Raw genomic sequence first — 27,147 nt, forward strand, 5'->3', positions numbered from 1 at the left:
CCTCTTTCTCACACACTGATATATACATCATTAAAAGCTAGCCATACTTCTTAATGAAATATAAGGGAGAACTGCTGGTGTTATTATGATCAACCTATCAAATTTTTAGCTGCAGGGAGTTGCATTTCTGGACCACATCTGAAGTCAACAAGAGAAGAACAAAAGAAACTTATTTCTAATGTCAAATGGATTTTGATTAATTTTTATAATATCACATGAGTTCCCGCTATATAAGGCGACTTTTAGTTGGGAGTACACCTCAAATTAATGCAATTACTTTGACTATAATACTTTGGTCAAATCTAAAATCTTTTATTATTTGAATAATACTATGCACAAAAGCTAGAACATATTTTATTTGGTTACTCGTGCCGAGGATTTCTAAATTTTGGTCTTGACCAAGTGGAGACTTTCTTTGGAGTCATAGATAACTTTGCCCATATACATATATATATATATATATATATATATATATATATATATATATATTGATGATAGTCCATATATTATATATGATCAAGCTCTTATTGTGTTTATTTAGTACGTAAACCTTTTTTTATTTACGAATTAGTTTATATTTTACTTATAAATTGTATTTAAATATATAAATATTAAAACCTTATAAGAGCACGCACAAAGATATGAGATATTTTAAAGGTATAAACGCAAAACACCCAATAAAATACTGATTAAAGTAATATCAAAGCATATAGTAAATAAAATAGTCCTTGATTTGAGACATTCTAAATTCATGAGGTGACAAACATGGAGCATTAGGAATTCCATTACTTGGAAGATATGCTCCATGGCAATCATGGGTCATAGAATTGGGGGCCTGCACAAACTATTGGACAGCAACACCAATATATTTATATAAAAAAATGTAAATTATATTAAGTTAACCGCAATAGTTATCCTTAATGTCTGAGACATTAGAGCTGAGTCTACCGTATTAACAAGTCGATCAATAGTTACAAATCAGCAATTTTATAATAGCTTCTCTATATTTTTATTATTTTGTTTCTCTCTTTAGGTGGGTTGATCCATTACTAAAATGGATACTTCCCGAAGAAGATTCATTGCTTAACATAGTGTATATGCTACAGTGAATTGAAAGTATTTTTTTCTTTCACCTTTAAGTCGTTTAATCTAAACTTTAAATCGTATACATTAAAAGAGTTAAATTATTAAGTTAAATCACCGAGCTACCAAACCAGAATGATTTTTCTCCACTGCTTTATTACAACTTACGAGCTCTTTTATTGTAGAGAAGAGTATATACTAATTTTATAAGAATTGGTTGTTATACCTTCTTCTTCTATAAATTTTCACCTACAAAATTTCCCCGTTGGAGAACATGCGACAGTCCACACATTTACACCTCCGTATATAATACCTGACACCATCTCGTGTTTCTCTCCTGCTTCAGTAATAGTACAAGTACTGCAGATATCTCCGATCCGCACGGACAACTCGATCACCATCTCCACTTTAAAATACGTGCGTATCCGGGAATAGTTCGACCTGTATTATCCCTTAGTTAACAGGGATAAAGTATGGTAAGATCTTTATTTATTTATTTATTTATTTTTCTCTACAGATGGATTCATAAACGAAGAAAAAATCTTTCGTTCATGACGGTGTTAATATTTTAATATTGTTTTTATTCGTTATTAACATTGATTAATTTGTTTTAAAAAAGAAAAGAATTTTGGGGGAGGGGGGAGGGGGGGGAGGGGATTATATTTTGCGCAGGAGTCACGTCCCCTAGCATGGGGGCCACCACGTGAAATTACCCACTTCAATTCTCTCCTCCAATCCAACCCCTCTTCCCCTTCTCTCCCTTCTTCCATCACCCTTCTCTTCTCTTCTCAGAGGCTGCTACTCCAAACCGAAGAATTATTAGGCTACCGGAAAACAACTAAAGAGATGGATCCCGGTGGCGGCGGCGATCCGACTCCACCACCGGCTCCAGCTCAGCCGCAGCAGCAGCAGCAGCAGCAGCAGCAGCCGAGCCGATACGAGTCGCAGAAGCGGCGGGACTGGAACACCTTCCTCCAGTACCTGCGGAACCACAAGCCGCCGCTGACGCTGGCGCGGTGCAGCGGCGCGCACGTGATCGAATTCCTCAAGTACCTGGACCAGTTTGGGAAGACCAAAGTCCACGGGGCTGGATGCGCCTTCTTCGGCCACCCGAACCCCCCGGCCCCGTGCTCCTGCCCGCTCCGGCAGGCGTGGGGCTCACTCGACGCCCTCATCGGCCGCCTCCGCGCAGCCTTCGAGGAAAACGGTGGCAGGCCGGAGTCCAACCCCTTCGCAGCCCGCGCCGTGAGGATTTACCTCCGCGATGTCCGCGAGAGCCAGGCCAAGGCGCGCGGCATACCCTACGGTAAGAAGAAGCGCAAGAGGCCGCCACAAGATAAGGGCGAACCGTCCTCCTCATCGGCACCAGCTGGATCCGGCGCCTCAGCTACCGTCGCTGGGACTTCTAGTTCTCAAGTGTAGAGGATAGATCCATTATCTCTTATTTCTCTCTCTCCTCTCTCTCTCTCTCTCTCTCAGGTTAAACTTTCAGCTTCCTCCTTATATATCATTTCCTTTGAGTTTTGCCATTTTAGGTTATATTACATAACTGATTGCTGATGCTATTTTAGGAAGGAATGTGGTATGAATCGTAGATTGATTGATGGATTCATGTTGCAGTAAAAATAGCAACATAAACTATTATTGCTTAGTGACAATCTTGTAGATATCTTTCCTTCCATCACTTGGTTTCCACTCTTGAGTCTTTTCATTTTTTTTCCCTTTTCTTCCTTTAGATACACAGTTTCCACATGAGCACTTCTGTTTCTTTTCTTCAACTTCTTTTATGTTGTTGTCCTTCTCATCCGGTTTCCTCAAGAACACACACTGTGCAGCTAATGTGAGAGGCAAAATTAAAAATTATTTCCCCCTTAATTTCCCAGTAGCCATCATTCTCTGTAGTACTGTTTCAAAGTCCAAGTTGTTCTACGTTTTAGGCTTCTCCACTGTCGAGCTTCTCTCATGGCAATGCGAAGTTGGCGAGGTTTTGCTATACTTGGAAAAAACAAATAAACGGAAAGAAAAGAAAAGAGATCTAAGTACTGGTCCCGGCCGGATAGGTCTGCGTCCTATAGATTAAGGGATTACCCACACGTGTGTCCATCTCTTCTGACTCAAATCCCTCTCGCCCAATCTTTCTCTCCCAGTCTGCCACCAGTCCTGACTCTTCTATCACCTGCACTTCATCTCTGCCACCCATACATCCCTCTCCTTTCTTCTTTCTCTCTCTCTCTCTCTCTACTACTTGGAGAAAAATAAATCTTCCATTTGAGAGTAGAATTAACGTTGGTAAAAATGGAAGTCTTTAATTTCCAGCATTAATTTATTTATCTTTTTCTCATGGGCATTGTTGTGATGTTCCAGGAGAAGAACAGTAGGCTTCTCTAGCTTCCTCTCTTTCTTTAATCTTTATCTCAATGCCTCTGAGTCTGAGGGGTAGGAGGCGAGAAAGAGAAAGCCGAATCACTTCCTTTGTCTTTTGCATGGCCCCAAAGATCTCTGAGCCTAAACTGTTCCCTGCCCGCAACTTGGTACCAAAAAAGTTCATTTCTTTATATAGTTTTCTCACTCAAGCTCTCCCCTCTTTGTGGGGGCAATGGCTTTGTGGAAAGCTTTGTTCTTTTATTCTTAAATGATTAGTGCAGAGGAAGAGCACCTCTGCTCCTGTGTGGATTTGTCCAAAATCTATATATCATATATAAGTACATAGATATATATGCCTTAGTTAATTAATTTGCCTTCAATCTATCTATGTGACGCCATACTCATAAACCTACATATGCCCCACATATGTAGCATCTTGTTATCTTCTCCGAAAAGAAGAAAGATTTTGGCAACTTCCCTTAGAAAAAAAAAGGTTTTGGGAAAGCACCAAACAATGTAATCTATAGTAGCCTGCTGCTTTATTTAGTGCCTTGTTTGTTTAATCTTAGTGTGAGAATGGAAGTACGGTAGGGGTTTTATTTATCAAAAACTCTTGTTGGATTCCTAACAACCGATGATTGGATTGATAAAGTATTAGGTCATGAGTTAGCATCTAATTACTTACCACTTTCTTTCTTTCTTTCTTTTCTCCTTCAAAGTATATAGCCCAGTTGGTACTGGTCTCATAATTATAATTACAAGAACTTGATGTATGCATCAATGGCTTTGTAACCATTCATATTAATTAAACTAGAATCTACTATTAAAAGGCTCATAGCATCTCTTTGCATAAATAATTCTGCTGATAACGTACGGGTATCTTTTAGAAAGCGATAATTAATGTACGGCTTTGCTTCATGTGTAATCTATAGTTTGATAATTTTCACAGGTTGCTTTCAGAATTGGATTACCTACATTCCATACTTTCATATTCTAATCCGACATTCTTGAGAGAAGCTTAGTTAGGGTTAAAGTCCTTTATGTCATGCACACATATATATATATATATATATCAAGACCTATCTTGTTCTTACACTAGGTAGCCATTGAGGTGTCTTATAAGTAGAAGTATTAAAGGTAGAAGAGTTCAAGATGAGCAATAAGTTTGCCATTAATTACTCTATAAGAAATACCATTTCACCAACTTATGCATGGGCTATCTGACAACCATATGATGGCTATGAGGAACCTTTTATCTATTATATATTTGTACCAAATCAAAGAGAAAACCTCGTTTCTATTCCTTCAGCTAGTGTGACCCTACAACTATCATGATGCTCCTTCCATACCTATCAGATCAATTATTTTGGTAGTAGCTAGGTCTTATTGCAGCTTGCTCTATGTAGATTTAAAAGCTTGGATGCGCAGTTGGATTTACTCTTTAAATAATGCAGTTTGGTATAGTAATAGTTTATATGACTGTGGATGCAAACAACTATCAATAGCATACATATACCGGAGATATAGCTACTTATTCTATTATTAGCTGTGTCTACAACAACCAAACAAGTAGGTATTCTATCACAAACTGTGCTGATGTGCAAATAAAGTAGCAACAGACGATTATTACTTTAGTTTATTGTCTCATTGCTTATCAACTTGTTGCTCCAGATGAAATGATGTGCAAAATTTTCATCGTATCGTTGTTAGCTATTGAGGTTATCTATTTACTACCAAATAAGAAGAGATGGAGTTATCGAAATAGGTTGGTACGTATTATATAAAATATTACTTTGATTGATATTGTAAAACTATGCTGAAATGAGAAGATTATAGTACCATATTCATCAGGATACTTGTGTTGCAACGAATTTTTTTTTCATTGTTTTTGAATTTAGTGATAAAATATTGCTGCACTATTTAGCACAATTAATTATCAGCTTGGGAGAAATTGGTTTATTTGATGCCACTTTTCGAGTCTAGACAAATATATTACTTTCTTCAGTTGATGCATAGAGACATCTGTTCGCTCGCAGTCAAATTGTCGTCAGATGACTTATTGATTCCATGGCAAATGTAAACAAAAGAAAGTTGAGTTGCAGGTTGGCCCCAGTTGAGAATCCTATAAAACATGAGCTTGAACCTGAGCTTGAACTTGAACTTGGATTGGAAACTGCATTCAGAAACCTTTTAGCTTGATATCAGGTTATTTTTTTTGTGTCAAAAGAATCTGAATGCTAATTAATAATACTTTTCTAGCAGCTGTAAGAGTTTGACTTTCCATAAGATTGTGTTACAAAAACATCACGCACATCTTAGCTTATTATTCACACAGACACACACACACACACATATATATATATATTATTACGTCGAACATATTCGATCGAGTTATTTTAATTAGTACCGAGGACGACGAATATAATTGCTTAATTAAGCCAAGAGTAGAGCTTAATTCGAGACAAGGTATTTAATTACTTAAAAATTCAAGCATATGATCATTGTAAATGTACATCACCTGGGCAGAAGCTGAGAATGAGATGATCGAGTGGTAGGAAGATTCAATTACCTGACTGGCGAACTACGTATTTGTTATGGTACATTGACTCCTTAACTATATAAAACATCAAAATTCACATTAAGCATCAGGCTATCTTTATTTGAGAGATTACATCAGAAAGTCAAGAATAAGACTCTTGGGCTCTCAACTAATAACTTAAGTTTTTGTGAGTTTAAGTTGGGTTTCTAATGTATGTGTCAAACTTTGTTTTATTAATTTGGAGTAGAACTCCCTTGTCTTCCCAACAAGTGTGTGGTATTAGAGGTAGTGTCGATATATAATCCTGGAGTAGTACTCTGTGATGCTCCGATGATGAGTATGGGGACTCTTATGATTATGAATGAGAGTGTGGAAAAGCCCGTTTACACGTTAAAGTAAAAGTTATGGTTTAGAACAACGGTGAGCGAAATTGACAGATGGAGTAGGATGAGGAGTAGGTTCAGATTGAGTACGATGGTCAGGTATTAATCATTGTGAAATTTCACAATAACACATGGGCTAAGACGAGTAAGTGTGATGATAACGATTGGACTATTTTTTTAAAAATAAAATTAAAAAAGCTTTGGTCCAGAAATAGAAACAGTGGATTTCTATGTCTCTCTTTTTAAAAAGTTTGTTTCACGAGCAAATGTAATAATATTATTGCCCCCGCAGCAACCTTACTTATTTTTGTGGCTAAAAATACCCCTAGATTTGACTATAATTTGATTTCCTAACTTAGAGTCCTGTTCTTCGGACTCCTCTTTTTAGTGTGTGTGTGTGTGTGTGTAAAATACCAAAAGGGGAGTGCAGTTTTGCAATTAGAACCCCCCCCCCCCCCCCCAATCCCTGTTCCCTTTGTCCTTTCGGGTTGCACTTGCGCACATTTTTGCACAAATATAAAATGAAAGCGACGTCACGTGGGGCCCGCGACAGCGCGGCCCTGGATGGTTCGGGCCGTGGATTTGCTAAGACTGAGGGCCCACTTGGGTCAATTTTGACGCGTCGTACGGACGGAAGTGACCGGGCGGAGGAGGGAGCGGGAGCGTGAGATCAGTCGAGGGGCCACCCGCTTCCCCTTGACTCGGTGTCGACTCGGTGGCCGACAGAGGGATCTACGTGGGAGCGGCAGCGGCTATTCGTACCCCCAGGCAGCGAGAGCATCTACCCCCACTCAATCACAGCGGTAGTACTGGCCACTGGGTGTGATAGTAGCAATATCCTTTCCATTGTTCACGAGATGGTGGAGAACTGGGGGGTGGAATCTCTTGAACCAGAGGAGAGATCGTCGAGGACGGTACGACCCTGTCACAGAGAAGAGAATTGTAACCAAATAGGTGACTTCTAGTAGGTTTCTTTATCCGGAATAGGTGACTTGCGTTCACTTATTTCGGTATATACTTTGGTGTGCGAACTTGAGATCAAACACTCCATCACCATGAAATTCATGTAGTTGGATATGTCATTTATGAGAAGGTGGGGATGGACTTGCAACTGACCTGGGAGGATCCGAGATCCAACTCTTGGGATAAAATTCCATATTAGTATCATCAGCTCGGTTTTCGATTTACAAGCATATTGATTGATGCCTCAATTTGCTATCTGCCTAACTTTAATGATCAATTACTGAAAAAACAAGCGACAATACAAAATTCCCTAGCTCACAAACTATTTAAGTTTAGCGGGCAATCAATCGCCATAATTTCCAAGTCAACTAATTAGCTGTCTTTTTCTCAAAAGGAAGAACACACCAATAGCCTGTCAAAAGAGTCGAGAGTTGATACTAAGTGAACTCTCTGCTTTCTTGTGAAAAAGAATCAGGTTCAGTGATAAAGAATCAATACAATTGTGAATTTGACGAACATATGCTATAGAGACTTCGCATAGTAAAAAGATTCATTCAAAACTGTGATCTGCCATCATCATGTGGACCCTCTATTTCTCAGGACGCCAGAAACCCTTTTGACCAACAAGAAACTGCTGTCTGACTATGGCAGTCTCATAATGAAGAGATTGTAATATAGAGCGCATCTGCTTTATTATTTCTATTCTGTCTTGCAGTAACACCCATCCACCTGGTCTCAAAATCCTGTCCATCTCAGCTGCTACCTCAAGATTGTTGCATCTAAAGAGGAAAGAAACGAATCTAAAAATTGGATTGCCTACAAAATACACAAGCTAAAGAACAATGGTTCCAGATTTGAACACTGTTTACCTCTTTGCAACATTTCCTAGAAGATAGCTGGCATGAAGTAGATCATAAGTTCGGGGATAAGTGTTAAATGCTTCACACCAATTGTGATAGATCCCAATCAACCCTCTGTTGAAAATTATTGGTAAGGTATCTGGCTCGTCAGTAGGTATAACATTCATCACCCAGAGAGGTTGACTGATTAGTGCAGCTGAAAACCTGAGTTTGATACAGAAAATTACAATGACGGACATGTCACCCATAATGATCAAATCCTCAGTTCATTTTTCAAATTGTAGTTAATCTGTATCACACAATTACTCTAATGTAATATAAAGAAGCGAGGACTAAGTTCAAGGCTTTAAGCACACTTTTTTCTGCTAAGAGAACAGGTACAAAGAAATAGCATATTGACTTATCAGAGGATTGCTGAGGTGATGATCTGAAAGAATTAATTTAGAATTTGAGTTGCTCCCCATTGTAAAAGTATTAACTGCTGAGAACATGGTTTAGACAATGGTTTCTCTCATCCTGTGTTGTCACCTATAGGTAGATTATGTATGGTTTTATGCAAGTTCCATAATATGAGAAATTTGATGCAAGATTCCTATCAGGGCAAATATTTCAACTTAGAGCTTAGTAATCATGCAATGACAGTCTTGATTAAAACATAGATAGTAATCAGAAAGTTATATTGTGCATAAGAATTCACGACTTGGGCAGTAGCTAGCATATGGAAGCATGATCAACTCCCTTTAAAGAAAAAGCATATTGTTTATGGAACAATAATAAGTACTCAAAACATAGAGAAAACCTTAAATATTCTATGTTAAATTTTTGAAATGAAAATTTAGTTGTAAATTACAAACAAGCTTGATGAAAACATACCCTCCAAATCTGGCATTCATATCCATGACGTTACGTATACTTGACCAGTTGATTGCAAGGTCATTCAGATATACTCCTGAAACAAGTTCTTTCCAGTGGTTTGTATCATCATAAAGTTTTCCTTCAGAAGGATTTCTGTTTGTTTCTTCAGGTATACTTGAAGATATATCAATAAGTCTTTCTGGCCAGGAAACAGGCCAATTCTGTTCTTCACCTGAATTGATAACTGGGAGTTGGTGAATACAATTATCTAGTGGGGCTTTCCTGCATATGAAAAAATAGGAATAATTAAGAAGTCTTATACTACCTAATACTAATACTCAAACACTGCAATATCAAGAGTGATATTAAAGCAACAATGGAAGGACTACCATGAAAAATCTTGTCCATCTTTCAAAGCACATAAAGGTGGTTTATTTTCTTTTCTCTGAATGTAGCAGGAATTTGATATAGGCTTTTGATAAATCACGAGTCCAATTCCAGCTGCATCTGTAGTTTTCACCACTGCCTTCCAGCAAATAGAGTCTGTCAAAGCTACCATTGCTGCCAGACATGAAATAAAGACGACATCAATTTAGCTGGACATTATTGTTCATACTCAAAGTTATCAAATACTTTAACCCGGTCACCCGAATGATCAAAATTTCTGGTAAAATTAAAAGCTCGCACAGTTTTGACAGCAGATAAATTTTCTGAAAACAAAAGGAAAACCTCATAAAATTTCTTTTCCTTTTCCTTTGCCAGTATAAGGAGGAAATGTTTTGAATCAAAAAACATGTTTGATATGTTGATTTATGGAGAACAGGGGCCTGAGGAAAAGGGAACATGAAATATAAAAGAGATCAACCTTTTCTCATTGATTCAAATAGCAATCCTTGTCTGAAGATTCTCTATTGATTAAAGGCATTTGGCAGTTTTGTAGGCTATGAATCACAAGAGGAAGTCATATACCTGAACAGACAGTAATATGCCTAAAGGAGAGTGATATCCCGTGGAGGAAGGTCATATTCAGAGGAGCAATACACCAGCATCCCAACTAGGCACCCCTCTTTCCCATTCTATGATAGCATATCAAAATTCTTTTGTATACAATACACATAATAAAGACTATTGTCAAGGTTGGCAACCAAATAACACCAAGTGTCCACCTCCAATTGCAGATCAACTCTTACGGTATATGTTACTACTACATTAAAAGATTGTTAGGCTAGATTCATGAAAATTATTTGATACTGTGCACTAAAGAAAGAACATAAAGATAATTACTGACCATTCCAGACACCTTGATCTCTTTCATTATCACGATAAACTGGTGTTGCAGACCACGCAAAAAAACCTCCAGGCCTCAAAATCCTATTAAGTTCCAATAATGGCTTCCCACCTACAGGTCAGCAAAGCAACAATTCAAGTAATAAAACGTTAGAACTCTCACTGGCTCTAAACATATTTATACTTGGCTAGAAAGCTAAAACCCAGACTAACCATCTGCATCCCAGTGGACCCTACAACGCGCGCAGTGAATCAAATCAAATACATTATCAGGAAAAGCAAGTTTCTGTGTTCCAATCACTGACAGAAAAGCTGGAATTCCACGCTCCAAAGCAAATTGTATCTGAGCTTCATGCTCATCCTTTGGGGCAAATGACATGGTAATGACATTTTTATCAAGCAAGTATCCACCAAAGCTTGCAACACCACAGCCAACATCCAGGACAACTCTTGTGTGTCTTCCCCACCCAATAGTTGGCAGAATCTACAGAATCAAAATATAGAAGTAAAAAGGTAGAAAAATCAATAGTACATCTAACAATACAGATGATAACATGACTCTATGTAAGAAGTTCCAGCAATTTAATGTAGGACAAATAGATAGAAAATTTGTTTTTCTATTTTTAAGGACCTTCTAAATTAATCATCAGAGATTGGTAAGCCACAATTACAACAACATAAGCAGTGCAGGATGTTCAACTAAATATTGATACATTGCTTGAATCCAGCACATAAAATTTGAAGGTCACATTTCAACAGAAATATATTATATATGTTGCTGTACCACACTATAATTTGATGCAGAATATTTGAAAACATAATAGAAGATCGTCGGTTCATTTTCAACAAAGATATTAACAGAAGATGACCGATATATTTTCTGTTCAGATGTATTCGTACATAGCATGGTTGCAGGAACATGAGGTGATAAGTTTTCTTATAACTATATATCTTGCCAATTTGCTAGGATAGATCTACCTGTTCAATGAACTGAATGTAGGTTGTTACGCCGTCTTTGAATTGAGTCCCACCGCCGGGGAAAACAAGATAGTCACCAGATTTCCGAACCCAATTTTGATCCTTCTTATATTCAACTAGTTTTGGATGAGGGACGTTGTCATACCATATCTGGAGAAGGAACTTTCATGAGATTCAAAAAAAAAAAATCTTAATGTTTAAGTACCAGCACTATCACTTTCACCAACATCATACTGCATCACATATATTGACGAATAACGACAGCCTCAAAGTTCTGTTAATGATATATAATATTATAATCTTGTAAATGCATAAGCCCTTCAGATTGACAGAGGCAACCCTAGCCGAATGTCATTTCACAATAGAGAATGTGAGTAGACGAGAAAACGATGAAAGAAAATGAATGCTAGACAAGGAAAGAGTAGGAAAAAATTTCAAATAATAATTGGAACGCTAACTGCAACTTTGATGTGATTGTAGGTTAGGTGGATGACTAAAAATAAAATAAATCCAAAATTGAACCACCGGTAGTAACTTTGACTATAAAAATTGGCAATTCATATTGTCACTCAAGTAATATGAAAATCTATCCTGGCAAAATCTTACTTCATACAATTCTCAGTGTCAATAGTCAATAGATCACGAACTTGGAAAAAAAAAGGGACTAGGAAAGATACAACAAAGAACAAGCAATCAACACTACAACCAGATCAAGAACAACTGGGAAATCAACATCCTCCTTACCGAAGAACCAATCTCACCATGTCTCTACTTTGCGGCCACGGCACCGGCACCTTATAACTCCGCGGCAGTGGAACCAAGCACCGCGGCCTCGGCCACGGGCAATGCCGCTCCCGGTGCTCCATGTGCCGCCTCGACTTCAGCTCCTTGATCGCCTTTACGTTATCCAAGCACGGAATGTAATCTTGCACCACCACCCCCTTCCCAACCTTACAGATCTCCCATCGGACCGCCAACTCCTCTCCTCGATCGCCTTCAACTTCTTGAACTCGTTCATCGCCGGATCTGATGGGCACAGAGGTAGAGCTAGGGTTCGTGTCAGGGTTTTTGATCGGAGGAGAAGGGGAAGGGAAGTAGTCGGGGAAGAAGCGGTTACCGCCATTAGAGAGGCAGAGGAGAAGGACGGAGGAGAGGAGGAATAAAGCGAGGAGTAGGAGTAATGGGCACTTCTTTTCGGGTAGGAAAGCGCGGAGAGAAGCCATTTGGGTTTAGAGACGATGGAGGAGGAGGCGAAGCGGGAGTAAGATATTGTGGGTGAGTTGTTTGGTCGGTCAGTAATTTCGCGTGGGAGGTGCGCCATTCTTTCTTTTCGAGGAGAATGTTACCGTATCGCGATATTTATCCGGTGAATGCCGGGGGGGCGATCCGACCCGGTTCCTTATTCGCGTCTTATCGGATTCGGATTTATATTTACCTATATCCGAGAGGTCGAACACCATCAGATATGTATCTTCACATCCACATAGGTTAAACTGGTACAGAAATAGCACAGTGATATTAATTAATTTAATTTGAGATTTATCTTATGAGATTTTTAAGAACAAATACTGGCTGCTGGTCTATTAAATAGTGACAGCTATAACAACCAATAAATTTAAGTTCTATTATAAACATTAAAACGACCTTCATTAACAGTTTATAAGCACGTTAGAGACAGTGCTAACCATACAGACTCCAATATTTTTTACAAGTGCAATACTTCATACAAAGCATAGCTATTTGCAATGGCAATTGCTTATTTTCTACTCTTCTTATGTGATAATGGCTTTAGAAGTATAACATTTTGTGCAATATCATATCAAAAAAATGAGCTGCCCTTCTCTGATGACGATCGGATTAGCTTATTTTATTCATCTAATCGGGTTTGAAGATTAATGAGAGAAAGTCCCTGCAATAAAGTATATATGGACATATATCAGCAACGTTACTATATACCTGATTAAGATTTCAGTAGTATAGAATGGTTGTAACCAAACTACCTAAGTGTATTTTCTTCAAAATATAGTGAAATGACTGCTCTCTCCAATGGAATAAGCAAGCTGCTGAACAATATAAATCCATGTCTCTTGGTTTTTCTTGTATCAAATAGCAGTATCTTATATGACATCACAGGTACAGGGTGTAATTTTGAACATAAACGGAGGAAACACAGGTTAATTAGGCATCTGAAAAGACAATCCAGTGTGGATTTTCAAATCTTAGAATTATAAATAGCTCCTACTGGTAAAAGATACTGAAACAATGGCAATTGAAACTTCAATCAATGTGCTACTCTTCATTAATTATCCTTTCTAGTTGCATATCAGCTGATCGTTTCATCAGCGAGGCACACCTGATCTCCTCGGCTGGCTTTCAGTTCTTCGGAGATTGTTTGTGTCAGTCCTTTGCAGGCCTCAGGAAGTTCACCTTCATAAGCTCTGCAAATATAAGCCTCAAAGTTGAGATAATCCTGCAAGATAAACGGAAACAACCCTTAATTAGCATAAGATTCATATATTTCATGGCACAGGGCAATGAATAATAGCAATTTGATCATTGTCTTGGTAATCAACAGGATTAAAAAGAAGAGCAGAAATTGGACATATAGATTTAATAATTATAGCTATCAAGAATACACTTACATCATAAAGTGGCTTGCCATCAATGACTACCCAAGGAACATACTGATGAGGTGGCTGAAGAGAATCAGTTTCTGCTGCATACTGTAATTCAAGCTGCATTTCAATGAGAGCAAACATTAGAAGTTCGTAAGCGCATGCAGACAATTATCTATAGTTGTTTCACAACAAAATGGGATTATATGAGCCAAAAGATTTCTAGATAATCATTTCAGCAAAAAAATTTCTCGCAAGGGTGCATTACCCTAAACAACCATGTGGATGTGAAGAGAAGTATGCATTTGTTACACCTAATACAACTATTTTGTTGAGATCTTAGTAACATTATTGATACTGGATCCATACAACATTTGTCATAACCAGATTAATGCTATTCTGGTTATTAAGAATCCACAAAATAATGGATGATAAAACTGGATTATTTAAGAAGACAAGCATCATGAGGTCTTTGTAACAGGATATGTTATGTCAAACTCAGATGATCAGATCTTAGTTACATGAAAGAAGCATTTTCTTGAAAAAAGAAAGGGACTTGGAAAAATAATTATATATCAAAGAAGAAAGGTATTGTACTGACTTGCTTTGCATTTCCACTATTGTAGCAATGTAAAACACCTTCTGAACCCAAACCAGTTTCTTGGAAGCAGGATTGCCACTCAGTCTCTCCTTGAGCCATTATTTTATGTTCAACACAACGAATGAAACCGAAGTGCTGTTGCTGCATTACAGATTTCTTAAATTTAATTTAAAAAAAAAGAGGATTATGTTCTAATTTACAGCCAAATAACAAGCTCAGAAATAATATAGGTGTTAATCCAACTTGCATGAGTCTGTATGTATAAAAGTAGCCCTCAAGAAGACGTAATTTCTTCAGAATTATGCAACAGAGGAATCAAAATTGCTGATAGACAGTTTTAGTTGTCAGATTAGTGGCTTATGATATCTGATGACTTGATCAAGAAAGTTTGATAAACATCCTGAATCTTTGAAAATATTTATAATTAACCATCATGGATATATAATCGCATTTCCTGATATGGAAGTAGGAAATAAATATATCTTTATACATTACCACATCAGGCCACACTCTGATTGCACATGCTTCGATGGCATTCAATAGGCACTCATTTTCGCCATGCTGCAAAATGAAGAGAAAAGGATAAAGAAGTTCATCCCTATAGAAGAATGACAACTAAAATTAATACGACCCAAATAAGTAGCAATCCAGATTCATAGTTAACTTTATCTACTTGAGCAGAAGCCAGATAAATAATCAGAAATTTCAGTCAGTAGGTTTAAGCTACCAAAACAGTGCTAGGAAATCAGTGTTCATTATATATGATCGATCTTATTTACTAAATAAATCATCTTAGCGTCTGATTCCTATTATGTGCAAACAATTACTTTACCGTTCATCTGTCGCCTTGTTTTTAAAATTGGCTAGAGTAAATATTCTATGTCTAGAAACAAAGCATGAGTGTAGCAGACTTAGAAATTCCCAAGACAAATTAAAAGCAAACTATTTTACACATGACCCAACTGCCTCTTTATAGAAGTCACACCTATCTCTCTGCAGAAAGCCCATATATATACTAAATGCTGCACCAGGATGTAGACAGTAAGCAGCATGTGCTTGTTTACAGTACTACAGAAAAATAATAGCATAGCCTTCATTTATTTGCAGAATGATTAAAAAGAAATTTGATTTTATACCAAGCTAGATTACCAACAGACCAACAATTTAAGTCACATTGTTCTCAGAGATTGATTCGGAGAGTGATAATTACTATAAGAAGAGAGGATTAGAAAGAGGGGACCTTTACAAACAATTCATATTATGTTGAAGATTCCAATAAGCGCATTCCAAGAACAAGAATTATAGCTCATACTTAACCTGGCAAATGATGGAGCCGTCGGATGTAAACCTGGCGTTCCCATAAGGGACAAGATCGAGATCGACAATGGAGACGAGCCCATTTCGAAAGATCCTAACGAGGTTGTTTACTATGTAGCTGGAGCAGTAAGGGCAGAGGGCCTCGTAGTAGAGAGACACTGACACTTTATTGGCCGAGACAGGGGAGGAAGCGAAGCAGAGGAAGGAGAAGAGGAGAAGGGCCAAGAGGAGACGAGGATAAGCCATGGAAGGAAGGAAAGATACGAGAGACGGTTAAGTACACTTATCTTAGCTTTTGAGCTCGCCTCTTCTGCAAGGAATTCCTTCAAACGGTTGGACTGCGTAAAGAAAGATAAGGAGAAGCGGGCGGAGATTCCAATGGGTGGTGGTTGAGATACCTTTATATCGGAGCTGGTGAGAGGCACGTCGGGTCTAAAGCATTAATGAGCATAAACTTTTCCTTTTCTTTTGTTATGTTGCTTTTATATTTCTTTTCCTTTTCATTAGTTTTAATTTCCTTTCTACCTTCTTTCTCTCCTCATGAGCCAGAAAACAATTATATATAATCTATATGCCATAAAAATATGTAATGAATTCATTAGCTCAAACAGGAAACATCACTTAGGAGTACATCAGTGAACAAGTCTCATTTAGATGTAAGCTTTGCTCTTCAAATCTTCCACTGCATCCTTGATGGTCTTCTCCAATGGAGTGAAACTAAGACCCAAATCCGCCACCTTCTTTGGAGGACTCTCAGCTCTCACTACCCAAGCTTGCTTGTCCTCCAAGACTCTACAAAACAATCAAAGAAGAAATCAGCCAAGAACATGAAATTCTTTCAGCAAATTCACTTTTGACAGAAGTCTCTTGCCTTTGAATTTTATACTCAGGATAGAGATCCGCAACCTTGTCGATAAAGTCGGTCCAACGGGCTATCGATTCCTCACACAGATGCCGTCCCTGTGCCGATCGATTCTCGTATAACAGTATCATAGTCTTTGCGACATCCCTTACATCAGCACATCCAATATAGAATTGCTGCAGATCAACTGGGATGCCTGAGTCATGAATCAGTTCAAGTATAACCAGTTAAATCAAGATAGTAATGCATCGAGATACTAAAGTGCAGCTACAAGTAAATACCTTGAAGAATATATAATAAGATTTTGATGGCGGCACCAATATGAGGTTGAAGTGAAGGACCTAACACCAACCCTGGATTTATGACCACTATATCCAATCCCTCGGCAGCCGCAAATTCCCACGCCGCCTTCTCGGCGAAAGTTTTGGACAGGGGATACCAGAGCTAATACCATGCCATAGACAAGTATCAGGTTTAAGTTATGCATAGCTTTTTCGAGTTTATGTTGTGGTATAGGTGAAGTTATTTCAGGGAAAGGTCTCCTATACTGGAATTATATATTCTTGATCAGGATAAGGTGAAATGCTTATACCTCGAGCTTCTTAAGGAGGTCAATATCAGCCCAGGAATCCTCATTTATGACCAAATCGATAGGCCAGTTTGGATTAGGCACCATGGCAGTGGAAGAAGAAGTCACCATGACTCGACCAACTCCGCTGTCTTTCGCCGCGCGGAGCACGTTAAGCGTACCCTTCACAGCAATATCTAACAATTCCTTCTGCCCGACGTTAAATTGAGTGATATTAATTGTTATATGTATAATATTTTGAGTCAACTCGTTATTCAATATTAGTATCAGGGGCTAATTTGTTTTATTTTATTATAAGATCAATAAAGAGTAAATGGAGTGAATATTTATTAAATTCCCATCCAATTAATACCTCCGGATCTTGCAAGCGATCAAGTGTGAAGACGGCGGCTAAGTGGAAAACGCCAGTGGTGCCATTGATGGCGGCTAGGATGGAGGCGGGGTCGAGGAGGTCCATTTGGAAGAGGTGAAGGCGCGAGGCGGCGCCGTCTAGGGCTTGCAAGTGCTTGGTTTCGGCCTCATCCTCTGGAGAAGAAATAAGTTATGAGTCGGATAAAATTAGGAAGATGGGGGAAAGGGATTCAACTCAGTCAAGTACCCAGGCTTTTGACAGTGGCGTGAACGACGTAGCCGCGATCGAGGAGGAAGCGGACGAGCCATGATCCGATGAAGCCGCTCGCTCCTGTGACACAGACGCAGGTGCTGCCGACTCCCATCGACATTCTGGCCTCCTTTCTGTGTGTGTGTCTCAGTAGAGCTTTAATTGGTTTGGTGGTAGGTAGTACTGCTATACTACAGTCTTCCGAGCCTCCACATGTTAACCATTTCCCTTGTTTTATAGTGGCGACTGGATATGGCCAAGCCCACCACAGGATATTTTTCTGAGGCCGGGCGGCCTACTACAATTCCCGTTTATCTGTTGACTGGTCTACCAAGAACAGCACCGGTCACGGCATCCGCGTTGTTGAACTACGAACCACACGTCTCGTCTCTCTCTCCTTTTCATATCGTGCTGCAAGTCAGAGAAGCTATTAGCCGCTAAAATTTAGGGTGGAATACTCTTTATATAGATAATGCAGAAAATATCTTCATAATCCTATATAATCAGAATTCTATACAATCTGATCATTTTATCTATATATAGAATCAATCCCTACAATTATACTATGCATATATCGCTATCTACTATATTTATATTCCCCCTCAATCTTAACTGTAACAAGGTTCAGATTGCGTCGTAGACGATCAAGCATGTAGCGCGTAGCCGGTTTGGTGAAACTATCTGCTACCTGGTCATTAGATGATACAAAGCGGACATCAAGTGCACCCAATGCAACTTTCTCTCTAACGAAGTGGAAATCCACCTCTATATGTTTTGTCCGTGCATGAAAAACCGGATTGGCTGTTAGATAGGTAGCTCCAAGGTTATCACACCATAAGACTGGAGGTCGCGGCTGGCATATGCCCAATTCTTTTAGCAAAGATTATACCCATGTTGCTTCAGCTGTGCCATTCGCCAAGGCCTTATATTCAGCTTCAGTGCTAGACCGAGGCACTGTGGGTTGTTTGCGAGAACTCCATGGGATCAAGTTAGGGCCTAAGAATACTGCAAAGCCTCCCGTAGACTTGTGGTCATCTACACAACCAGCCCAATCTGCGTCTATAAACACACTCAGGACGGTAGAGCTGGAAGGTTGAATGCTGAGTCCCGTAGCAGTTGTGCCCTTGATATATCTTAAGATACGCTTGACTGCCTCCCAATGCACATCAGTGGGTTTGGAAAGATATTGGCAAACCTTATTTACAGCAAAAGAAATGTCTGGCCTTGTTAACGTAAGATATTGCAATCCCCTAACTATGCTTCGATAATTGAAAACATCATCATCACCAAGAGCTGTACCACAGTCGCGCGCATGTTTGTCCGTAACAGATATGGGGGTTGAGACGCTCTTACAATTCTCCATGTGAGCTCGGTGAAGAAGGTCGGAGGCATACTTGTGCTGCATCAAGGTGATTCCCCCTAAATTGTAGGCGACTTCAATCCCCAGAAAATAGTGCAACCGACCAAGATCTTTGATTGGAAAAGAGGAAGACAGGGTGCACAGCAAATGATCAACAGCCTTCTGGGAAGAACCAGCAATAACAATGTCGTCTACGTACACAAGCATATAGATGGTGATGTCCCCATGGCGAAACAAAAAAAGGGAAGTATCTGCCTTGGAGGATTGAAACCCAAGTTGATGCAAACGGTCGCTGAGACGAGAAAACCAAGCGCGAGGCGACTTTTTCATACCATAAAACGCTTTCTGTAGTTTGCACACATAGGATGGATGCTGAGAATCTTCAAAACCCGGTGGCTGCTGCATATAAACATCCTCATCCAGAAAACCATGAAAAAAGGCATTACTCACATCAATTTGGCGAAGATACCATCCCTTGGAGACAACCAAAGCAAGGATCAAACGAACAGTGGCTGGCTTAACAACAGGGCTGAAAGTATCCTAATAATCGACATCATACCGCTGTGTAAATCCCCGAGCAACTAGACGCGCCTTATGTTTATCAATGGAACCATCCGGACGTTGTTTAAGCTTGAATACCCACTTACTACCAACAACATTGATGCCTGGTGGACGTGGTACAAGTGTCCAGGTACAATTCTTCTGAAGAGCAGCAAACTCGTCCTCTATAGCAGAGCGCCAAGCTGGATCTAAAAGAGCAAGCCGATGAGATGTAGGCTCAGCAAAGAAAGCACGACGATTTGGAGTGTACCGAACAGTGCCATCTGTGAATTTCTTGAGGAAGATCTTGTTGGCACGGAGGCGAGTAATCATCTGATGCACGGGTGGAGCATTAGCAGGAGCAGCATCTAGTGCAAGCTCGATATTGGCGTCGCCTGCTGTGTGACCCAGCGAATGTGCATCAGGCTCGGGCGCAATAGGAACTTGGGACGAATCCGACCCAGGAGCGGGTGCTGAGGTCGCCGCACTGAGCGGTTGCTGCTGCGGAGGATTTCCTGGGCCAGGAGTTGAGGTAGCAGGCCCAGGACTGCATGCACCCGAGACGTCGATCATGCAGACGTGCTGATCGTCTATCGGAGGCACGGGACGCGGTGCTACTGCAACTGCATCAGACGTGTTAGACAACAAGAGCGATAAGTCATAATTTCGCATATGATCATTCATAGTTGTCGGCTCAGATTGAGGAAAACAAACAACATCAGAAGAAGGGATGACCGACCGAGGAGTAAAAAAAGGGAAAAGGGATTCATCAAAGACAACATCTCGCGAGATATACACCCAGCCAGTGCTTTTGTCAAGACACTTATATCCCTTATGCATGGAACTATACCCTAAGAAGACACACAGTTTGGAACGAAATTGCTACTTATGAGAATTATATTTCTGAAGGCTAGGCCAATATGCACAATCGAAAGTGTGAAGAAAGGTATAATCTGGCGCAATGTTGAGAAGACGTGTAATAGGGGTAGAATTATTGATGGTACGGCTTAGCATATGATTAATTAAATAGCATGCTGTCAAAAAGGCTTCATCCCAAAATCTAAGAGGAAGAGAGGAATGCGCTAATAAAGCAAGGCCGATTTCAACAATGTGTCGGTGCTTCCTTTCGGCTACACCGTTTTGCTGTGAAGTATGGGGGCATGACACACGGTGAGAAATACTACAACGCTGGAAATACTTATGGAGATGGTGATACTCCCCTCCCCAATCAGATTGAACAGTGCGAATTTTGGAATTCAAGAGGCGATCAACATGATTTTGGAAAATATGAAAGATTTGCTCAACATCCGATTTATGCTTAATGAGATAAATCCAAGTGTAGCGACTATAATCATCCAAGAAACTTACATAGTACTTGAAACCTCCAACAGAAGCTTGAGCAGGTCCCCACACATCGGAGTGGATAAGTTCAAGAGGAGAGGTGGTGACATGAACAGAATTATTATAAGGAAGTTGATGACTATTTGCACGTTGGCATGCATCACAAACTGAGGACTCTTGTTCAAAGGAATAATCTAAATTATTGGATTTCAAGATAGACCTAGCAATGGATGAAGTAGGATGCCTAAAACGTTGATGCCGCTGCGAGGATGACACCTTGACACCGGACGAAACATGATGAGGAGTGGTGGATGTTGAGCAATCAAATGGCATTGGGTAGAGACCCCCTTTGCTTCTACTGAGTAGAAGCGTTTTCTTCGTGGCCTTGTCCTTAATAAAGAAAGCATTGTCATGAAATTCAATGAAAACATTATTATCAGAAACAAGTTTGTGTGTAGAAAGAAGATGTTTATTTATGTTAGGGACATGAAAAATATTTTTAAGAGCAAGAGAACGATCTAAGCCGGGAATTATAGAATGACCAATATGTGAAATATGCAAACCTACTCCGTTGGCCACTTGAACCCGATCCTTGCCGTGGTAGCGTTCTTGAATGGTTAGCCGATCAAGATCACTCGTCAGGTGATCCGTTGCACCGATGTCAATATACCAGTTCGTGTCAACATTGTAGCCTCCTCCAGTCGTGGCGCTGTTGACGCCATGGTACTCCTCCGGCTGGTACGCATGGTTGAATCTGTTACGGCAGTTTAGGGCTATATGGCCGTAGATGCCGCACACTTGGCAGCAAGGGCCATTGTTCCTGCCACGGCCGTGCCCACGTCCGCCCTGGCGCGGTAGCCACCACGATTGTTGCCAAAGTTGTTGTTGTTGTTGTTGCGGCGCGGGGCGTTGGAGGAGTTCTGGCACATGGCGTTGTTGGTGGACAAAGAAAATTCCACCACGCCACCCGTCATGGCAGCTTGAGCTTCATGCGCAAGCATGTAGGAGTATAGCTCCGAGAGAGTCACTGCTCGCTGATTGCTCAGGACGGTAATGGCAGTGACGAGATTGCCATGGCCCGCACCAAGGCCGACGAGGATGTAGCCGATCACTTCTTCATCGGACATGGGCTGCCCGATGTTTGCCATGGTGTCGGCAAGGGTCGTCATCTTCTGGAAGTATTCAGACGCGCTCATGTCGAGCTTCTTCGTTGTGGAAAGCTGGGTGCTAATTTGGATGGCGTTCCCGCGATGTTGGGCGGAGAACATTGTGTGGAGTGTCATCCACACTTCGATAGAGGTGCCGGCTCGCGTGAGTTGAGGCAGCACATCCTCAGTCATGGAGGACAAGAGGCCACCCAAGATCGCCTAATCTTGGATGATCCAATTGACGTGGGTAGGATTTTCCACCTGCCTGGCGGCATCGCCAGTACCTTTGGTCACCGTGGCTGGCGGCATGGGAGTGGTGCCATTGAGATAGCCAAAGAGCTGGATGCCCTGGAGGATGAGGACTACTTGGGCCTTCCATAGGAGGAAATTGGTGCGGGTTAGCCTACAAGTAATGGCATTGGCAAAAGAAGAAGAAGTAGTGGTCATGATGGAGACGCTTGGGGAGGATACCAGGACGCCGACGGCGTTGGAAGCGAGATCGAAAGAAGTCATGGTGAAGGAGATGGGATCAAGCTCTGATACCAAGTCAGAGAAGCTATTAGCCGCTAAAATCCCCTGAGGGGTGCAATACTCTTTATATAGATAATGCAGAAAATATCTTCATCAAAATTCTATACAATCAGATCCTTTTATCTATATATAGAACCAATCCCTACAATTATGCTATGCATAGATCGCTATCTACTATATTTATAATTCTCATGCCTAATAGATTGCTATCTACTATATTTACGGTGCAGGCTAAGCACAGGGTCTTGGCTAACCTTTTCAGCTCGCTTCTTCTTTAAAGAATTCTTTCAGATGGTTGAAGTGCATTAAAAAAAACAGAGACGGAAAAGAGGGAGGTTCCATTGGGCGGTGTTGGTGAACTTATAAACTGTCATTTGAGAGTCATGTTGGGCGTGTAAATTCTTATTTGAGTTTGAAAAAGAGATGTGAACGATTCCATTGGTTGGTTATCTGCTAGACTGTTACCTTGATGTTTCTTTTTTATGGTTTTTTTTTTATTTTCTTTGTTATTTTCTGTCCTGATGGCCTGTAGTTTTATTTCATAGGTTTTTGTATTTAGTTTTTTAATTTAGTATATAAAAATTGAGTGTATATATATTTTTTATGATTGGTGCATATTTTATTATATTAGAATGTACACAATTATATTATAATTCACAGGATCTATTATTATAAATTAAAAAATTAAAAGTAATTAAATTACAAAAGCTTCGTAGAGTGTAAAAGGTTTGCCTTGTTTCTTAAGTAAAAAAAATATAGGTTTCCTTATTTTTAATTTTTCTGGCAGGTACCAAATTCTCTATATGCCATTAAAATGCTAATATTCAAGAAGAAAACGTTAAGAACATCCGTACTATACGTCAGTGAACAAAAAGTCTCGATTAGGTGTAGTCGTTGCTCTTCAAATCCTTCACTGAGACCCAAATCCACCGCTTTCCTTGGAGCACTCTCAGCCAAGAACATGAATCCTTTCAGCTAATTCACTTTGATTGCAATCTCTTCTTATTTTTTGGATATAATAAAGTCAGTCCACCGGGATTATAGATTTATGCACCGAAACCCAAGGCAAGCCAACCGATGTGTTAAATGGGCCATTCTCTTCCGATTAATGCCAGACCATGAGTTGTGAAAAGGACGGTTGACCAGTCAACCACGACAAGCGCCGATCATGACGTCCACGTTTTAAAACTACGAACATACTTACTGTTTCTCTCTCTCTCGTCGTGCTGCCCTTTTTTCTTTTTTTCTCCTATATAAAGTCAACGCTTTCTTTTAAATAATTCTTGAGGGTCCCCGTTCACTTTTTATTCTATTAATGAGATATGTCTCCAAGACTATTCTCCTTAGCTATTCGTCGTCCTTTCATGACTTCCACTGTCCAATTCCGAACTGTGAAAGAAAACTTTATTTCAGTTCCGCACGAAAGAGCAGAACGGCTACCGCAAAAAAGTCTACTCTTGCTTCGTCTATCCTTCTGGCGATTCCTACGACCAAGTACCCGCGTGCTTCTTATTCCTCCCTTCTTCCTCGACTCTGCTACCCAATCGCTAATCCTAGCTCTGCCTACACCCTAATGGAAAACACCATAGGCCGCGACTGAAGCTTGCCAAGGGAGGGATCATGGCCGACGACGGCGAGGAGAAGTTGATCGCCGCCGTCCGCCAGATCGCCAAGACCCTCGGCGACACGATGGCTGATGACATACTCCAGATTTTCTCCAACTACGACGGCCGTCTTTCCCTCGACAAGATCGCTGGCAAACACGACCCTGTCTCCGACCCCGACACCGCTTCCGCCCCAATGCCGCTACCATCGATAGACCGGACTCTACGCACCCTTGACCGTCAGATCTCGCGGTTCGCAAGCTTACATCGTCCGATCTGGTCCGACAACAGCGACGCCGCCGCGTTTCTCGAGGCAGTCGACGACCTCCTCGAAACGATCCGCGACCTTGAAGTTTCCCGCTCGTCGTCGGCGAGCTTGCCGCTCCTCGAACATGCGGATGGTCTTCTTGGGCGCTCCATGCTCCTGCTCGAGAACGAGTTCCGCTCCTTAATCGAGCACCCCGACGGCGCACCCCTGGCTCACGTTAACGACGTCGATGAAGAAGACGACGACGACGACGACGGTGATGTCCAGATCCCCATTGCGAGGCCGGTGACGGACTTCGATTTGGTCATCGTAGCCCTCCCTCCCGGATCCATCGCCGACCTCCAAAAGATCGCGGCGCGGTTCGTTGCCGCTGGGTTTGGCCGCGAGTGCGCCGAGGTCTTCGTTCTCGCCCGAGGGGGCTTCGTCGACGAGAGCATCGCCCGCCTCGGGATTCGCTCCCGCACCGCCAAGGAGATCCAGTCCTCGCCATGGCCGGCACTGGAAGACGAGATCTCTCGCTGGATTCGCGCCTTCCAGATGGTCTTCCGCATCCTCCTCCCCAGCGAGCTCCGCCTCTGCGAGCACGTCTTCGAAAACCTGGGCCCGTTCGACGACCTTGCCTTCACCCTCGTCTCCCGCGCTCCGGCGCTCCTCCTCCTCTCCTTCGCTGACGCCGTCGCCGCTGCCAGCCGCGGGCCGGAGCGCCTCTTCCGCATCGTCGACATGTACGAAGCCGTCCGCGACCTCCTCCCCGAGATCGGCGACCTCTTCAGCGGGATCGTCTCCTCCGCCCTCCGCGCCGACGTCGCCGCGGTCTATAAAGCCCTCGGCACCTCCATCAAGGGCATCTTCATGGAGCTGGAAAACCTAATCCGCCGCGACCCGGCCCGCGAAGCCTTCCCCGGAGGCGGATCCCACCCGATAACCCGCTACGTCATGAACTACCTCAAGGCGGCGTGCGCCTTCCGCCAAACCCTAGAGGAGGTCATGGAGGGCGATTCCACGGTCAATCCCGACCGTCCAACCTCGTCCCTCGCCGTCCATATCTCCTACATGATGGACGTCCTCTTGACGAACCTCATCTCCAAATCCGAACTCTACAACGACCCCTCCCTCGGCTCCGTCTTCTTGGTGAACAACGCCAGATACATACTCAACAAGGTGGAGGACAGCGAGCTCAAGGTCCTACTAGGGGAGGAGTGGATCCGACGCATGGCAACCAAAATCCGGCAATGGATCAGCAAGTACCAGCGCGCCACTTGGGGGAAGGTCGTCAGCGCGCTCGAGACGACAGGCGGCGGAGGGAGGATGATGGGGGAGAGGTTGAGGATGTTCAACAATTATTTAGAGGATATTTGCAGATCGCAAGCCGGGTGGGCGATGGCCGACGAGCAGCTGAGGGCGGCGGTGTTGGAGATGGTGATGCCGGCGTACCGGAGCGTCGTAGGGAGGTTGCGGGGGACGGCGGACAGCGGAAGGGATATGTACGTGAAGTATACTCCGGAGGATGTGGCGGACATGATCAACCAGTTGTTTGAAGGAATGACGAACAGATAGAAAGTGCTTTTCCTAGTGATGGAGATTGCATGCTGCTGTTAAGCCCTTTTTTTCTTCTGAATCCTATGATAGTGGCTTTTGTATATGTATTTAGCTGTTTCAAATTTCTGCCAGCGTAGTTGCTCTGTTTAGAATGTCTTTGGCTAATAAGTAGTGAAAGAAAAAAAAAAAAGATGCAGAGGTTTGATTTTGTATTTGGGATTTTGAGAAATTGTAGGTTGTGATCAGATATTGCAACCTTACCCAATAGACATTTGTCTTTTTAATAATTGAATAGCCCCTCAGAAAACAGTGGGATTAGCTCTTCTCATTGCAGCGAGTCACATTCTCACAGCTAGCCAATTTCAATCGATATTGTACTTGGGCAAAATTTGTTGCCTGTGACGCTGCTCTCATCCGACGCCTTCCCGCTTAGCTCAATCTGATCCTCTCTCTCTCTCCACCCTTAGTTAGGAGATAACTCATGGCGAGATTTCAGTACTCAGTTTACTTTAAGAATTAGATTAATTTGAATAAAATTTTCTTTTTATTATTCTTAAAATAAGATTTCTATTTTTAAAGTAATTATTTCTAATATAATATAAAATTAGAAAAGAAAAAAAAGAAAAAAGTGCTTTTTTTTATACGGTTACTATAAATAACCTTTCATTTGATATAAAATAAGTTAATAGATAGATATTAAAGATAAATTAATCATTAAGTTAATATATGATATAAAATATAATTTTAATAATTAATATTTATATTCTAGAATATAATTATTATAATATTTAATAATTATTTAGAATAAGAGGGGGTGGGGCAACTGAGCTTTTCATAACCTTCCTAAAATTGTTGGCTTCAAACTTTTTTGAGATATCCATTTTATCTTTTATTTATTTATATTATTAGATTTCTTTTT

At 41.0% G+C, this 27,147-nt stretch overlaps 5 protein-coding genes across 5 annotated transcripts; 2 read left to right on the forward strand and 3 right to left on the reverse strand.

The window, feature by feature from the left end:
• The first annotated feature begins 1,792 nt into the window (after positions 1-1,792).
• On the forward strand, positions 1,793-3,969 carry LOC140761404 (protein LIGHT-DEPENDENT SHORT HYPOCOTYLS 5-like). Its single transcript, XM_073098712.1, has one exon. The coding sequence runs from the start codon at positions 1,930-1,932 to the stop codon at positions 2,503-2,505; it is 576 nt and encodes a 191-aa protein (XP_072954813.1). The 5' UTR covers positions 1,793-1,929; the 3' UTR covers positions 2,506-3,969.
• Positions 3,970-7,607: 3,638 nt separating this feature from the next.
• Positions 7,608-12,641, reverse strand: LOC140760896 (probable methyltransferase PMT23). The gene is made up of 8 exons (XM_073097972.1): positions 12,074-12,641; positions 11,313-11,462; positions 10,548-10,818; positions 10,336-10,446; positions 9,437-9,608; positions 9,066-9,329; positions 8,202-8,396; positions 7,608-8,111 (listed from the first exon to the last, which is right to left on the reverse strand). The coding sequence occupies exons 1-8, from the start codon at positions 12,533-12,535 to the stop codon at positions 7,922-7,924; spliced, it is 1,815 nt and encodes a 604-aa protein (XP_072954073.1). The 5' UTR covers positions 12,536-12,641; the 3' UTR covers positions 7,608-7,921.
• Positions 12,642-13,517: 876 nt separating this feature from the next.
• Positions 13,518-16,384, reverse strand: LOC140760898 (gamma-interferon-responsive lysosomal thiol protein-like). Its single transcript, XM_073097975.1, has 5 exons — positions 15,846-16,384; positions 15,024-15,089; positions 14,529-14,669; positions 13,955-14,047; positions 13,518-13,782 (listed from the first exon to the last, which is right to left on the reverse strand). The coding sequence occupies exons 1-5, from the start codon at positions 16,089-16,091 to the stop codon at positions 13,636-13,638; spliced, it is 693 nt and encodes a 230-aa protein (XP_072954076.1). The 5' UTR covers positions 16,092-16,384; the 3' UTR covers positions 13,518-13,635.
• A 33-nt stretch (positions 16,385-16,417) lies between these two features.
• Positions 16,418-18,106, reverse strand: LOC140760897 (phenylacetaldehyde reductase-like). Its single transcript, XM_073097974.1, has 6 exons — positions 17,895-18,106; positions 17,649-17,821; positions 17,300-17,485; positions 16,989-17,151; positions 16,717-16,903; positions 16,418-16,637 (listed from the first exon to the last, which is right to left on the reverse strand). Exons 1-6 carry the CDS (start codon positions 18,016-18,018, stop codon positions 16,496-16,498), a joined length of 975 nt encoding a protein of 324 aa, XP_072954075.1. The 5' UTR covers positions 18,019-18,106; the 3' UTR covers positions 16,418-16,495.
• Positions 18,107-24,142: 6,036 nt separating this feature from the next.
• On the forward strand, positions 24,143-26,556 carry LOC140761324 (exocyst complex component EXO70B1-like). Its single transcript, XM_073098601.1, has one exon. It carries the CDS (start codon positions 24,438-24,440, stop codon positions 26,244-26,246), a length of 1,809 nt encoding a protein of 602 aa, XP_072954702.1. The 5' UTR covers positions 24,143-24,437; the 3' UTR covers positions 26,247-26,556.
• Positions 26,557-27,147: the final 591 nt, after the last annotated feature.

Source organism: Typha angustifolia, chromosome 6, assembly GCF_048772165.1.
Source record: "Typha angustifolia cultivar Huaian chromosome 6, ASM4877216v1, whole genome shotgun sequence".
Classification (NCBI taxonomy): domain Eukaryota; kingdom Viridiplantae; phylum Streptophyta; class Magnoliopsida; order Poales; family Typhaceae; genus Typha; species Typha angustifolia.

Bases quoted from the DNA above. Each gene is read 5' to 3' on its own strand.
- LOC140761404 (XM_073098712.1), top strand. From the start codon at position 1,930: ATGGATCCCGGTGGCGGCGGCGATCCGACTCCACCACCGGCTCCAGCT.
- LOC140760896 (XM_073097972.1), bottom strand. From the start codon at position 12,535: ATGGCTTCTCTCCGCGCTTTCCTACCCGAAAAGAAGTGCCCATTACTC. The intron at 10,819-11,312 runs GTAGATCTATCC...TTGATTCTGTAG, and splicing joins ACATTCAGTTCATTGAACAG to ATTCTGCCAACTATTGGGTG. The intron at 9,330-9,436 runs GTAGTCCTTCCA...TTTCATATGCAG, and splicing joins GATGGACAAGATTTTTCATG to GAAAGCCCCACTAGATAATT.
- LOC140760898 (XM_073097975.1), bottom strand. From the start codon at position 16,091: ATGGCTTATCCTCGTCTCCTCTTGGCCCTTCTCCTCTTCTCCTTCCTC. The intron at 14,048-14,528 runs GTCAGTACAATA...ATTGAAATGCAG, and splicing joins ATAGTGGAAATGCAAAGCAA to CTTGAATTACAGTATGCAGC. The intron at 13,783-13,954 runs GTAAGTGTATTC...TTTATCTTGCAG, and splicing joins ATGGCAAGCCACTTTATGAT to GATTATCTCAACTTTGAGGC.
- LOC140760897 (XM_073097974.1), bottom strand. From the start codon at position 18,018: ATGTCGATGGGAGTCGGCAGCACCTGCGTCTGTGTCACAGGAGCGAGC. The intron at 17,822-17,894 runs GTACTTGACTGA...TTTCTTCTCCAG, and splicing joins CGCCACTGTCAAAAGCCTGG to AGGATGAGGCCGAAACCAAG. The intron at 16,638-16,716 runs GCAAGAGACTTC...ATTGTTTTGTAG, and splicing joins CCTGAGTATAAAATTCAAAG to AGTCTTGGAGGACAAGCAAG.
- LOC140761324 (XM_073098601.1), top strand. From the start codon at position 24,438: ATGGCCGACGACGGCGAGGAGAAGTTGATCGCCGCCGTCCGCCAGATC.